At 49.3% G+C, this 14,071-nt stretch overlaps 1 protein-coding gene and 1 long non-coding RNA gene across 3 annotated transcripts; one reads left to right on the top strand and one right to left on the bottom strand.

Annotated features, from left to right (window-relative positions):
- Window positions 1–1,085: 1,085 nt before the first annotated feature.
- DUSP1 (dual specificity phosphatase 1) lies at window positions 1,086–4,196 on the bottom strand. Its single transcript, XM_017859285.1, has 4 exons — window positions 3,530–4,196; window positions 3,101–3,246; window positions 2,557–2,776; window positions 1,086–2,126 (listed from the first exon to the last, which is right to left on the bottom strand). The coding sequence occupies exons 1-4, from the start codon at window positions 3,894–3,896 to the stop codon at window positions 1,756–1,758; spliced, it is 1,104 nt and encodes a 367-aa protein (XP_017714774.1). The 5' UTR covers window positions 3,897–4,196; the 3' UTR covers window positions 1,086–1,755.
- Window positions 4,197–5,232: 1,036 nt separating this feature from the next.
- LOC108520005 (uncharacterized) lies at window positions 5,233–10,807 on the top strand. 2 transcript variants are annotated; one of them, XR_001882798.1, is made up of 3 exons: window positions 5,233–5,447; window positions 9,386–9,452; window positions 10,394–10,807. It is a non-coding gene; the product is annotated as an uncharacterized LOC108520005 (long non-coding RNA). The 2 variants fall into 2 exon arrangements; XR_001882799.1 differs by lacking the exon at window positions 5,233–5,447 and adding an exon at window positions 6,191–6,380.
- Window positions 10,808–14,071: the final 3,264 nt, after the last annotated feature.

The following is a 14,071-nucleotide window of genomic DNA, read 5'->3' on the forward strand; positions in this document are numbered from 1 at the left end:
AAGTTAGGTTTAATTGCTTATCTTCAATAAAATTATGAAATCAGGTGACCTGAAGGAGACAACTAGCAAAAATGCCATGTCTATATGCAGAAACACCAGCGTGAATGTCCTCCGCAATGTTAGCAATGGTCAGGTTGGGGACAGGCTGTTGCAGGTGATGTATTTGCATGGGTATTTGCTTATAGTGCTTGAATTTTTTTTTTTTTTTTTTTTTTTTTGCCATTCAATGTATTATTTTCACAATAACAAAAGCCTTTTCAAAAGCAAAAAGATAGGTCAGGAGTTCAAGACCAGCCTGATCAACATGGTGAAACCCCGTCTCTAAAAATACAAAAATTAGCCGGGCATGGTGATGTGCACCTGTAATCCCAGCTACTTAGGAAGCTGAGGCTGGAGAATGGCTTGAACCTGGGAGGCGGAGGTTGCAATGAGCCGAGCTCACGCCATTGCACTCCAGCCTGGGCAACAGAGTGAGACTCCGTCTAAAAAAAAAAAAAAGCAAAAAGAGTGCCATGAGATGGGCAAATGAAAGTCCAGAACAGATGTAGATTCCAATTCCTGTTTCTGCCACTTAGCCATGCTGGGTCTCAGCATCTCATCTGCAAGAGGCCTTGCTGAGTTTATCTGGGGGCAGGTAGCACACACTGCCTTATATCATGTGTTTGGAAAAACTTTTGTCTCTTCATAACTCCAGCACAGCTCAGAGATGGTCAGGCGACTTTTTATATTAACCTGAGGAGGGTATTAAATGAAAAAGGCAATCCAGGCAAGTGGCAATTTCCTCCTAGCTTTAGCTCTGGGGACACCTTAGCATCCTGGGTGACATGGTAGGTTACAGAGCTGCTAAAATGGGCATGGGTAGACACACTGATCCAATACTAAGAGTTCAGTTGTAGCGTCTGGTGTTTCATGATACTCACTTGTCTTCCTCCCTTGCAACCCAGCCATTTCACAGGACCAATGGACCACCACAGGGCATGGGATCAGATCTCAACACATTCTGCAGGCCCTTGTTGAAATTCTTCCCTAGTTCACTAGTGGGAGAGGGACTGGGTGTGGTTGCCAAAGAAATAAAAGCATTGAAATTTCAATAGAAATGCCATAATTTATTCCATTGTATAAAAAAGTTATCCTTATGTAACAAAATGTCTTCTTAGAAGAAGAAATATATTATTTCAGGTCATAAATAATCAGCAAACATACAACTGTTGGCAACTAAAAAAAAAACCCAACACTGGTATTTTCCATCAGTGCTGAAAACAAACCTGCTTACGATATATTTACAGGATAGTACAGTACTCAAAAACAAAAATTGAGGTATTTGGTTCTTCTAGGAGTAGACAATGACATTTGTGGAGGCACACACCTCCACAAAAATAAATAACATATATTCTCATATGTATATGTGTCGTCGGGAATGATAATACTGGTAGGTATGTCAAGCATGAAGAGATTCTACAAAAAACAGGGGCGAGCAAAAAGAAACCGGCTCACACACAGAGTCCTTTCTCTTCTGCCCCATTCTGTCAGAGGGACTTGATGTACCCACTACATATTGGTCCCGAATGTGCTGAGTTCAGCAGATGTCTTGACGCTAAGTCATCACAACGACTGCTTAGGAACCCAGTGGAACTCAGGTGAAATTAAATAAATAAGGACCAGCCCTCTCGAGCCCCTCCCAGAGTTACTGCATTTCTCCTCTCAAGGAGCCTGGAGTCCCAGTGGGATGTGAAGAGCCTCACCTCCCACAGCCTTTCAGCAGCTGGGAGAGGTCGTGATGGGACTCTGAAGGTAGCTCAGCGCACTGTTCGTGGAGTGGACAGGGATGGAGACGGGGAAATTGAACACGGTGGTGGTGGAGGTGCCTCGGTCCAGCACAGCCATGGCGGGGCTCCCAGCTTCTGCCGAGCAGTGTGGGGCCAGCACCTGGGACTCAAACTGCAGCAGCTGGCCCATGAAGCTGAAGTTGGGGGAGATGATGCTTCGCCTCTGCTTCACAAACTCAAAGGCCTCGTCTAGCTTGACTCGGTTAGTCCTCATGAGGTAAGCAAGGCAGATAGTAGCTGACCGGGAAATGCCTGCCTGGCAGTGAACAAACACCCTTCCTCCAGCATTCTTGATGGAGTCTGGAAAACAAAAGGAGCGGCTGGTTACTCGAGAGCTCAGGAGAACCACCCCAAGCCCAGGTACAGTATATCTGAGAAAGGTCATGTGTGTCTTGTCTAGAAATGGTCATCACCACATGCCATCACTTGGCTACTGTTCATGGAGGCAACGTGGGCACTGTGCAAAGGATGGCACAGGATTTAAACTCAGACTGGGGATTTCCACTCAGCAGATAGACCAGTCAATTCAACTTTGTGAGCCCCAGTTTGCAAATCTGTAAAGTGGGACATCGAATCAAATTCACATTTTGCAGGAATGTTGCCCACACCAGACTGATACTGAATGTCTGGAAGAAGGCTCAGAAGACTTCAAGCTCTTGCCACAAAGGTTGGGCTTAGGGGCTAAAATGAGGAGAGAGGCAGAAAAGCCCCAGGCATCCATTCCATTTACCTATGAAGTCAATGGCCTCGTTGAACCAGGAGCTGATGTCTGCTTTGTGGTTGTCCTCCACAGGGATGCTCTTGTACTGGTAGTGACCCTCAAAATGGTTGGGACAATTGGCTGAGACGTTGATCAAGGCAGTGATGCCCAAGGCATCCAGCATGTCCTTGCGGGAAGCGTGATAGGCACTGCCCAGGTACAGAAAGGGCAGGATTTCCACCGGGCCACCCTGAAATCCAGAAATATCCAACATTCATCAAGCTCGCTCAAAGCCAAGGCCAGTGCCCACACGCACAAAAACTTTCTGCTGGAAAAGTCAATTTCAGATACCGAGTGAACTCAGTTCTGTTGCTGGAGGATAAATAAATAGGGGACTAAGCCCATTTGCCTGGGCAGGACCAGCAAATTCATTTCTGTAGAGCCTACAATCATATCCCTGTGTCCCCTCCGTTATAAATAACGCTGCAGGTCACTTTCCATATTCTCCCTGGCATTACTCCTCCATGCCTTTGCCAGTTCTTACTTCTCCCCTGTGGCAGGGACACCTACTAACCTGATCATAGAGTGGGGTACTGCAGGAACTGCACCCAGATTCCGCGCTGTCAGGGACGCTAGTACTCAGGGGAAGGCTGAGCCCCATGGGGGTCGACTGTTTGCTGCACAGCTCCGGGCAGGAAGCCGAAAACGCTTCGTATCCTCCTGGAAATACAAAGACATTTTTTTTCCTCATTAGTGACGCCGGGACAGGGCACCTTCATACGACTCCCCCACCCACCAAGGGCTGGAAGTTTATTTACAGCGGAAAGGCCCAGGCAAGTCTTTGTTCCCAAAGCCAAACAAAGCCAATGACAAGTTCCAGAGATAAATGTACTCCAGCGCCCACGCGCTGCAGGTGGGGCGACCCCCCGGGAGCCAAGAGCCGGGGGTACCGGGCAAAATCTCAGGGGTGTGCGGCCCGCCCCGAGCTTCCCCGAGGGCGTACCTTTGAGGAAGAAGACTTGCGCGGCGCGCGCCTCGCGGCAGAGCGCGCCGGCCGCCAGAGTCAGGGTGCCGTCGCGCTTGGCGCCGTCCAGGGCGGCGCTGCGCTCGTCCAGCAACACCACGGCGTGGTAGGCGCCAGCCAGCAGGCGGCCGCGCAGCTCAGCGTTGGGCACGATGTGCTCCAGGCCCATGGCGCCCTTGGCCCGGCGCCGCACGATGGTGCTGAAGCGCACGTTGACAGAGCCGGCGATGTGGCCGGCGTTGAAGGCGAAGAAGGAGCGGCAGTCCAGCAGCAAGCATTGCGCCGCGCGCTCCCTCAGCAGCGCCCGCAGGCCTCCAGCGTCCAGGGTGCCCACTTCCATGACCATGGCCGGCCTCAGCGCCCCCAGCGTGATCGGCCCTGCGGTACTCTTTGTCTATCCTCGGGGCCAAGGGCAGGGCGGCGCCTTTCGAGGAAAAGCTAGACCCCGGGTCTCTCTGCGCCGAACCAAAAGCTGCTTTTGGACTGAGAGAGGAGCGTCACGCGGGCCTCTGGGCTCCTCGGCTTCTTCGCGGTTGCTCCGACTGCCCCTTCGAACCACGTCGCACACACAGCCCGAATGTCCTTCGCAGCGAGCCCGGTCCGCGGAGCTCGTTTATATGCGGCCTCTGGGGGACGGGGCGGGCCAGACCCGCGCGCAGGGGGAGGAGGGTGTTTGTTTGAATGGTGATCACGTGACGGGGTGGTGACGTCACCCGCCCGGCTCGGCCCGGCGCCGCCGAGCTAGAGGAGAAGACGTCATCAGCCTCGGAGCTGGGTCCGCTCGCTGCGCGCTGGCTCGCGGCCCGGCCCCCGCCCTGTCGTCCGGCCTGCTTTTGGCGAGTCCCCAGAGACTGGGCCCGCGCCGCGCTCCGGGCCCAGCGGGGAGGCGGAGGGCTCGCTGCCAGCTGAGGCTGACCTCTGGGATGCGAGCGGCCGGGAGAATGGGCGACGTGCCACCTGCCTTGGCCTCGCCGCTCCTCCGTCTCTCCCTCTCCGAGACCCCTTCCCCGTACCCCTCGGCCTTCGACCTGAGCCGAAAGGGGCTTCCTGCGCTTTTGCTTACTCTTGTGCCCCTTTCTCTCATTTCCTCATCACTAACAGGCGGGGAAACTGAGGTTCCCCAAGCGAAGCTACTGACTTGCCCAGAACCACACTACTGGGGTGTGGGGTGGGGCGGCGCGGGGATCAGCACAGAGGCGCCTAAGATGAAGTTTAGAGAAAAATGAACAACTCTGCCGATAGAAAAGTCGTTCCTACCAAGAACGACTCGAGCGAGTTGGGGTGGAGAGGTTCAGAGCAATGCTTTCGTGTTTCCCAGACTTTCTTTAAGGTGACTTTAAAATATCTACATTTGCCATGAAAGTGTAAGCGAGCAAACCCCCACCGGGAATAATGCTATTCCTAGTCTGTGGCCCCCGGAAGACTTGGAGCCAAGGAGGGCAGGTCAAGGGGCTGAAATCCCGGTGGGGGGTCGCAAGGCCCCGCGGTGGATTCCCGGGTTTGGCGTTTGGAGGGGTGAGGGGCGACCCGCACTCGACTCGACGGCGCCCCCCAGGGGCCGCCCGACACTTTTCTGTCACCTTGGCTCCAGACCGAGCTTCTCCATCCCTTTATTACACAAATAGGCAGTATATTGAATGAGCGCCCACTAAGCGCTGGGCTGGGGGGCTCCAACCCGGAACAGAAGCCGGCCCCAACCCTCGCTCCCTGTCGTCGCTTCCGTTATAGGCTGAAGGCAAAATCTAATCCCGGGCCGTTCTGGGCGGATTGCCAAGACATGGATCGCAACGCTTGGGAAGACCCCCACCCGCCCCCAACGCCCAGCGATATCCGTGCCCTGAGTCCCAGTGACGGCCCCCTGGACAGCACAGCCTGCTGCAGCGACGCGACGCGCTAGGTACACAAACATAAACATTGCGCCACCCGCCCGGGTGCCGAGTCAGGAACATTCTGCGGTTTCCTCCCCTCCTGGGGGAGGGGATTTCGCTGGCCCCCCTCTGTCGTCGCTGTGCAAGCTGTATCACCAGAGGCAACTTCTGCATTTGCCTCGCTTAGCTTGTGTGTTTTCGCCTGCTCAAACGTTCTGCCTGGATTCTTCTAGAAGAGTTCAGGGAATGGAGTGCTTTTTTTAAAAAGGGCGTTTCCACCTTCATTTGAACATTGGTCGAGGACAGCAAAGAGGTCCTCAGATAAGAGCAACACCCTCCCTGTATGGAGAGATAGAAGAAAAAGAAATTATTTGTTTATACTACTTATTCAGCTGAGGAACTCAACATACTTTTTGCGTTGAATCATAGAATGTTACAGCTGCTGACTTTTCACTGCATACCGACTTGATTTGTCCCATTTTTTTTTCTCTCACCAAGAGCATTCATTATACCTTCCCCTACTGAAATTTTTCAACAAGAAAACTCTTTTAAGGGCTGGGTGCTGTGGCTCACACCTGTAATCCCAGCACTTTGGGAGGCCGAGGCAGGCAGATCATGAGGTCAGGAGATCGAGACCATCCTGGCTAACACGGTGAAAGCCCGTCTCTGCTAAAAATACAAAAATTATCTGGGTGTAGTGGTGGACGCCTGTAATCCCAGTTACTCGGGAGGCTGAGGCAGGAGAATCGCTTGAACCCCGGGAGGCGGAGGTTGCCGTGAGCCAAGATCATGCCACGGCACTCTAGCTTGGTGACAGAGCAAGACTCTCTTTAATGCCATTATCACAGTAGTAGTGGCACAGTCTGGCCCTAGAGCCAGGTGTCTTCTGGCCTCTCCTCCCTTGCTGGAAAGAGTATAAGAGTAGACCTGAACCCTGTCATTTTGCTGCTGGATGGTCAGAGGTGAGTCTCGACCCCTGCTGAGCCTCCAAACCCTCATCTGTACCGTGGGTCTACACTGGCCCACTTTGTAGATGGTTTGAGGCCCAAGTGAGAGATGGGGGGGTTAGGAAACCCAGGCCCTACCCCACCCCTGCTCTTTATGATTCACCGTATCTCTAGGGTTTCCCCTTCCCAGCAGAATGGTTCTGTCCCTGTGCCTTTCAGAGACTTGCCTCAGAACCAGGGAGAAGGTCACTGCAAGCCATCTGCTTATGAGAGACATCAGTGGACAGGGGCCCAACTCAGGGAGAGCTCCTCTTTAGGACCCACTACCACACAGTGCTCAGGTCGGTGGGTCACCTGCCTGGAGGCAAGTGGTAAACGTGTAGCCACCTAGGCCCCCAATCCAGGCAGTGGAGATGCTGCTTCTGACTGAGGATGGAGCCAAAGAGAGCTCTGCATAATCTGGTCTCTGTAACCACAGGAGTGAGGGACTGGCCTTGTGGGCCTGGCTGCCAGAGGGAATAAAGCAGATAAATCAGTGGATGTTGACTCAGGGGAGAGAATTGGGCCTTTCTGACCTGGGCTGTTCCCAGTTCTACCTAGCCCTGCTTAGGAATAAACCTGGAGGCAGTGTGGAGTAGCGGGAAGAAGGGTTCAGAGTTCCATACTCCTCCAAAAGCTGGCCGGGATTCCCTACCTTTAATGTGTGGCCTTGAGTAAGTCCTCTCATGGTGCTGAGCTCCACCCCCTCCTTCCCATGATGGAGAGAATAATAATAACATACACCTCCAGGGACTTTGGGGAGACTGGGTGTAGCCAGGGTTGGCCCTAGCTCATAGTCCCTGTCCTAATCCTGCTCTCAAAGGCGACTTTGGATCTCTCTTGGGATCACAGTTTGAAAAGAGCGGAGCTCCCCCTGATGACAGTCAGAAAGAGGCCCCCGATCACTGTCTGCTCGGTGACCTTGGGCAAGCAGCTTACCATTTCTGAGCGTCTGTTTCCCCATTTGTAAACTGGGAGTAACATCCATTTAGGACCAAGTAAAATACTGTGTAAGAACCTGATATGGATGACACCCAAAGGGGGTGCTCTCAAGAGAGGGAGCAGGGTCCCACATTCATATTCCCTCTTTCAAAACCCATGGCCTTTTTCCTGTCTCCCCTGTGCTGTATGGGGATTCCTCCCCTCAATATCCTTCTACAACTCCCCGTTTCTTAGCAAATCCAAAACTCACTGCTACTGAGCCTCGCCATCTATATGGCTCAGCTTCCCACTCTCTTTGCTTTCTCTCTTGTGCTCCAGGAAAATTCTGTGGGCCTGTGTTCCTAGAATGTTCTTGTCCTCTCCCACATCTTTGCTCACATTCCTCCGCCACCCCCTTGCCAGACAGGGGCCCCTCTGGGCTTTCCAAGTGAAGACTCCTCTGGTTTCTCCAACTGCTCCCTCTTCTTGGCCTGGAGGACATTGTCCATGTATTCTCATTGTGTACAAGTCACCTAGATCTTTGTTGTACTCCCCCCAGGGTGTAAGCTTGTCAGCTTGAAGACAAGGGGTGTGTTTTTCTCATTGCACTCCCCAGCCTACAACCTTTGATGTGGTGCCTGGCACATAGTAGGTTCACAATTTGGGAAACAGTAGAATTGTTTCAAAGGGTACTGTTGAAAAGTGTCAGAAGGATGGGGGGTGGTCATTGACACTTATTAGGCCTCACCTCTGGGCCAGGTGCATTACAGGTATCTTTCCATGAATCTGTCAGTGATGTGAGGTGCTTGTTGTCCCCATTTTATAGGCAAGAAAAGAGGCTCAGAGAGGAGACATGCCAAAGGTCACATGTCTAAGGTCATAAAGCTGATAATCATCAGACATAGATCCAAACCCAGCACGTGTCTGACTTGAGAGAGGGAGCTGGGCCTGGGTCTGTTGAGGCCTCCGCGTCTGCCAGTCTGCCAGCCCCACGTCCGGCAGCACTGCCTGAAGCCTCTGCCTCCCAGCTTCCTGGAGCTCTTCTCACTGGACAGAGTGGTCCCTGGTGTCAGCCCGGCAGGGAGCCTGGAGCCTCCTAAGACTCCCAACTCAGGCCCTCGTGCCTCTGCTTCAAGAGACTCTGTAGCCACGCGGACCTACCTTGAGGGACTGGCAAAGGGCTGACATCACCCTCTACACCCAGGCAGTTGGGACAGAGCTAGCTGTCATTGCACAATCCTTACAAACAGATCTCCATGCTCAGACCTGGCAGGGCCCACAGAACTGTGTCATCCTGTTTAACCTCCTCATTTGAGAGACAAGGGCCCAGAGAGGTTAGGCAATCTGTCCAAAGTCACACAGTGTTCAGAACATTCTAACCAGTCAGCATTGTGTGAGCTGTGTGTCCAAACCCTTAACAGTGTTTATCTTTGGAGGGTGGAGTTCCTCTCTTTTTCTTCCTTATGACTCTGAACGATTTGAACTTTTTAAACTTATATGTGTCACTTTTGTAACAAAGAATAAAAGGTAAGATTAGAAGGCAACCATATGAAGGTAACAGCATTGTCCTTAAAACCAAGTTACAGAGTTAGACCTCCTGGATTGGAATCCCAGCTTGCTTACTCACCAGCTGTGTGTATTTGGGCACGTTACTGTACCTCTGTGAGACTCAGCTTTCTCATCTTTAAAGAGGGAATAATAATCGTATCGATCTTGTAGGGTTGATAGGAAGGTTAATATAAGACAGTGATTGGCAAACTATAGCCTGTAAGCCAAACCTAGCTCGCTACCTCTTTTTGTACAAACCACAAACTAAGACTGGTTTTTATATTTTAAATGGTTGGGGAAAAAATCAAAAGAAGAATCGTATTTTATGACATGTGAATGTCATATAAAATTCAAACTTCAGTGTCCATAAATGATGTTTTATTGGAACACAGCCACACCCATTCCTTTACGTGGGGTCTGTGGCTGCTTTCACACTACAATGGGAGGTGTATATTGTGACAGGGACAGTATGGCTCACAAAGCCTCAAATATTTACCCTTATCCCTTTACAGGAAAAGTTTGCCAACCCTGATAGGAGCTCATGGATGAAAAGTACTTTAGAACAATGCCTGGCACAGAGTAAGTGTTTAGAAAACTTTGTTATTATTATTATATAGATATTTATAAAATCTTCTTCCCCTCGGATGTTTTTAAAAGCAGTAATTGCTTTCATCATATAATTCATTGTGTTGAAGGCACAGTTTTCATATTTTAGCATTTCTCAGGGCGTAACAATTGGAAGCATGTCATCGTTAATTGACAGCATTTTCCTTTCTTAATGGTGCATAAATTAATGAAAGGGCCTCAGAACTGATGACATCTTAGGACCAGTAGATGCAGTAAAGTGTAAAAGGTTGAAGATGGAAAAGAGTTGAGTGCTACAGTCATTCAGTCAACAGCCGTTCCAGTGGTGGGACAGACTTGTTAAGTGCCAGGATAGAAACTGGGTACCCAGGAAAGATGCCCAGAGGAGGGGACGTCTACTTGGAGATGTAAAGGCTGATGTAGGATAGAAATACCTGGAGGAAATGCCTTTGAGAGGTGGGCCTCAGTTACCTACCACTTTCTCCTGGAAGCCTCACCTCCCCATAAAATAAGAATAGTAGTAACCCCTAAAGACCACTTTGTCATTTCATTTTCTTTTTTCTTTCTTTCTTTTTTTTTTTTGAAATGGAGTCTTGCTCTGTCGCCCAGGCTGGAGTACAGTGGCGCGATCTCAGCTCACTGCAACCTCCACCTCCAGGGTTCAAGCGATTCTGCTACCTTAGCCTCCTGAGTAGCTGGGACTACAGGCGCCTGCCACCACGCCCACCTAATTTTTGTATCCTTAGTAAAGACAGGGTTTCACCATATTGGCCAGGCTGGTCTCAAACTCCTGACCTCATGATCTACCTGCCTTGGCTCCCAGCGTGCTGGGGTTACAGGCGTGAGCCACTGCAACCGGCCTGTCAGTGATCATTTCTATCTCTCCCACTAGCTTGGAAGCAAGAGCATAGTTTCTTGTCTCTCTTGGTCCCCAGTACAAATCTCAAAGCAAGGCTTGTTGAACAAATAAATGAAGACGAGCCCAGGAGCCCAGGAAAGGGACCAGGAACAGCAGGGCCTCCATGACTCACACAAGCCTCATCCCTGAAGCAAGGATGCAGCTGCCAACAATGGCCCCAAGCCGCACCCGCCACTGGGGGAACTGATGCTGCGGTGAGAAGTGACAGCTTTCTGTTGATTCTTTTTTTTCTTTTTTTAAAACAGAATATGAATTGAGACATAATTTCATTTTCATAATGAGAAAACACTTAGTAACTAATGTTGTTGGAAGCAAATATGAACACAGTTTGTCCGTTCCAAACTCATCTCTGGGAAAAGGAGGAGGAAAAGTTATTGGCACTATGTTCAGAATCATAGCTGAAGATGCAGAAATTGTTCATCCCAATTTTGCCTTTGTAAGTAACGTGGGGGCAGTTCTTATTAATAATTGCCAATCTCTACTAAGACACAGTACTTTGCTAGGTGCTTTATATTCATTTCCTGGTGTGATCATGACATTAACCCTGTGAAATGGGTACCCTTACTATCTCCATGTGAAGAAATGGGGAAACTGAGGACCAGAGAGGTGAACTAACTTGTCCAAAGACACACAGCATGGGCTCTGACTCTTCGCTTTCTAAGTTTTTTGTTCTTATCTCTTCACAGCACATAGCAGGCATGGTATGAGGGTGGTGTGCTGCACAATTTCACTGTTTGTTTCTTGGAATAATAATTTATAGGGGGCTGCTTCTAGATTCCAAAGGAAAGAGAAAAAGAAATATGCCCCAAACTCAGGCTTTCTGCCTGGCCCTGCCTGACTGTCTGAGCTGCATTGGACAAATGATTTATTCACTGGCCTTGACCTCAGTGGGTTTGGCCACCCATTGAGAGTGAAGTCACACCTCCAGCACTGCGATGCATTCATTGATCCACTCACCTAGCTTCATGGCAGGCAAGAAACAGGCCTATATGAGCCTGCCCAGGATCAGGGACAGGAAAGCACACAAGTGTTTCTGGATATCCTCAAACTGTTGCGGGGCTGCTCAGTTCTTCCCTAGGAGATCCTCCGGGGGTCCTGAATTAGTTTGCTAGGGCTTCCGCAACAAAATGCCACAGACTGAGCAGCTTAAATAAAAATGTATCATCTCGTGGTTCTGGAGCCTGAAAGTCTGAGATCAAGGTGCTGGGCATTAGGACTTGAACATATATTTTTGGGGGGCACACTTCAACCCATCGGAGGGCCTGTGCCCCAAAGAGAGCCTCCTTCTGTGTGCAATGAAGGTGTGAGTTATAAACATGAGACGAAAACACCCCTTGTTCTTGGATAGGATGACTCAATACCACAAACAGTCCAATTGGCTCAGGTAAATATATCCATTTAACATGATCGTCACAAAAATATTGAGGGTAGGTGTTTTTTTCTGGAGTTAAACAAGTTGATTCTGGAGTTGATATGAAATAATAAACAAGCAAAAATAGCCAGAATTGTTTTTTTTTTTTAAAAAGGACAGTGGGGTGGAGGTAAGCCCTACCAGACATTAAAACATAGCATAAAGCTTCTGTAATTGGCAGGGCACAGTGGCTCATGCCTGTAACCCCAGCACTTTGAGAGGCTGTGATGGGAGGATTGCTTGAGCCCAGGATTTTCAGACCAACCTGAGAAACATAGCGAGACTCCATCTCTACAAAAATAAAAAGTTAAAAGTTAGCCAAGTGTGCTGGTGTGCGCTGGTAATCTCAGCTATTCAGAAGCTGAGGTGGAAGGCTTGCTTAAACCAAGGAATCTGAGGCTGCAGTGAGCTAAGATCACACCACTGCACTCAGCTTGGGGGATGGAGTGAGACTGTGTCTCTAATTTTATTTATTTATTTATTTATTTGAGATGGAGTCTCACTCTGTCGCCCAAGCTGGAGTGCCGTGGTGTGATTTCGGCTCACTGCAACCTCTGCCACCCAGGTTCAAGCAATTCTTCTTCCTCAGCCTCCCAAGTAGCTGGGATTATAGGCGCCTGCCACTGCGCCCAGCTAATTTTTGTAGTTTTTAGGAGAGATGGGGTTTCATCATTTGGCCAGGCTGGTCTTGAACTCCTGACCTCATAATCCAGCTGTCTCAGCCTCCCAAATTGCTGGGATTACAGGTGTGAGCCACCGCGCCCAGCCTCTAAATATATATATATATTTTTAATGTTTTAAAGCCTCTGTAATAAAAATGGTGTACCTGGAAACGAATAGCCAGACAGACCAATGGAACACAATAGAAAGTCCAGAAATGTATTCAAGTACACGTGAAGATTTGGTGCATGGCCAAGGTGGTGTCTCAGATCACTGGGACATAAGACTTCTTAATAAGCAGTGCTGGAACCATGACATTCCATTTGGAAAAAAGATAAAAGTGGATCCATACCTCACACCAAACATCAGAATAAACACCAAATGGTCCAGAGATCCAGATTTTTAAAAATGAAACCTTACAACTTCTTTTTTATTTTTATTTTTTCATTTTTTAAGACTAGTCAACTACAGTAGTGAGAAGAGGGGAAAGGGTACAACAAGAAGTTTGATCAGTAACTGACAGTCAACAATTAATTGAGATAACTCACTACCTTTGGACCAGCCAAGGAAAGTTGACAACTCTTTTTTTTTTTTTGAGACAGAGTCTCACTCTGTCACCTAGGCTGGAGTGCCGTGGAGCAATCTCTGCTCATTGTAACCTCCACCTCCTGGGTTCAAAAATCTCCTGCCTCAGCCTCCTGAGTAGCTGAGACTACAGGCACCTGCCACTTTGCCTGGCTAATTTTTGTATTTTTAGTAGAAATGGGGTTTCACCATTGTTGGTCAGGCTGGTCTCAAACTCCTGACCTCAAGTGATCCATCCGCCTTGGCCTCCCAAAGTGCTGGGATTACAGGTGTGAGCCACCACGCTGCCCAGTGTACAACTTTTAAAAGAAAACAGAGGGAAATTTATTTATGACCCAGGAGTTAGAAAATTTTTTATTTAGGACTCAAAAGACTCAAACAGCGAAAGAAAATCTTGATAAATTCAACTATATAAAAATTAAAGCTGGCTAGGTGCAGTGGCTCACACCTGTAATCCCAGCACCTTGGGAGGCTGTGGAGGGCAGATCACGAGGTCAGGAGTTCAAGACCAGCCTGGCCAACATGATGAAATTCCATCTCTACTAAAAATACAAAAATTAGCCAGGTGTGGTGGCGGGCACCTGTAATCCCAGTACTTGGGAGGCTGAGGCAGGAGAATCACTTGAAATCAGAAGGCGGAGGTTGCAGTGAGCCGAGATTATACCACTGCACTCCAACCTCGGCAACAAGAGTGAAACTCCGTCTCAAAAACAACAACAACAACAAAATCCAAATTTGTAGAAAGCTTTTGTGCCTAAAGCTCTGTAAGCAAAGTTAAATTTTATTTTTAAAAAAGGCAAATGGGGCTGGGCGTGGTGGCTCACGCCTGTAATCCCAAAACTTTGGGAGGCCGAGGTGGGCAGATCACAAGGTCAGGAGATGGAAACCATCCTGGCTAACATGGTGAAACCCTGTCTCTAATCAAAATACAAAAAATTAGTTGGATGTGGTGGTGCGTGCCTGTAATCCACACCTGCAATCCCAGCTACTCAGGAGGCTGAGGCAGGAGAATCGCTTGAACCCAGAAGGCGGAGACTG

Source organism: Rhinopithecus bieti, unplaced genomic scaffold, assembly GCF_001698545.2.
Source record: "Rhinopithecus bieti isolate Rb0 unplaced genomic scaffold, ASM169854v2 scaffold_49762, whole genome shotgun sequence".
Lineage (NCBI taxonomy): Eukaryota > Metazoa > Chordata > Mammalia > Primates > Cercopithecidae > Rhinopithecus > Rhinopithecus bieti.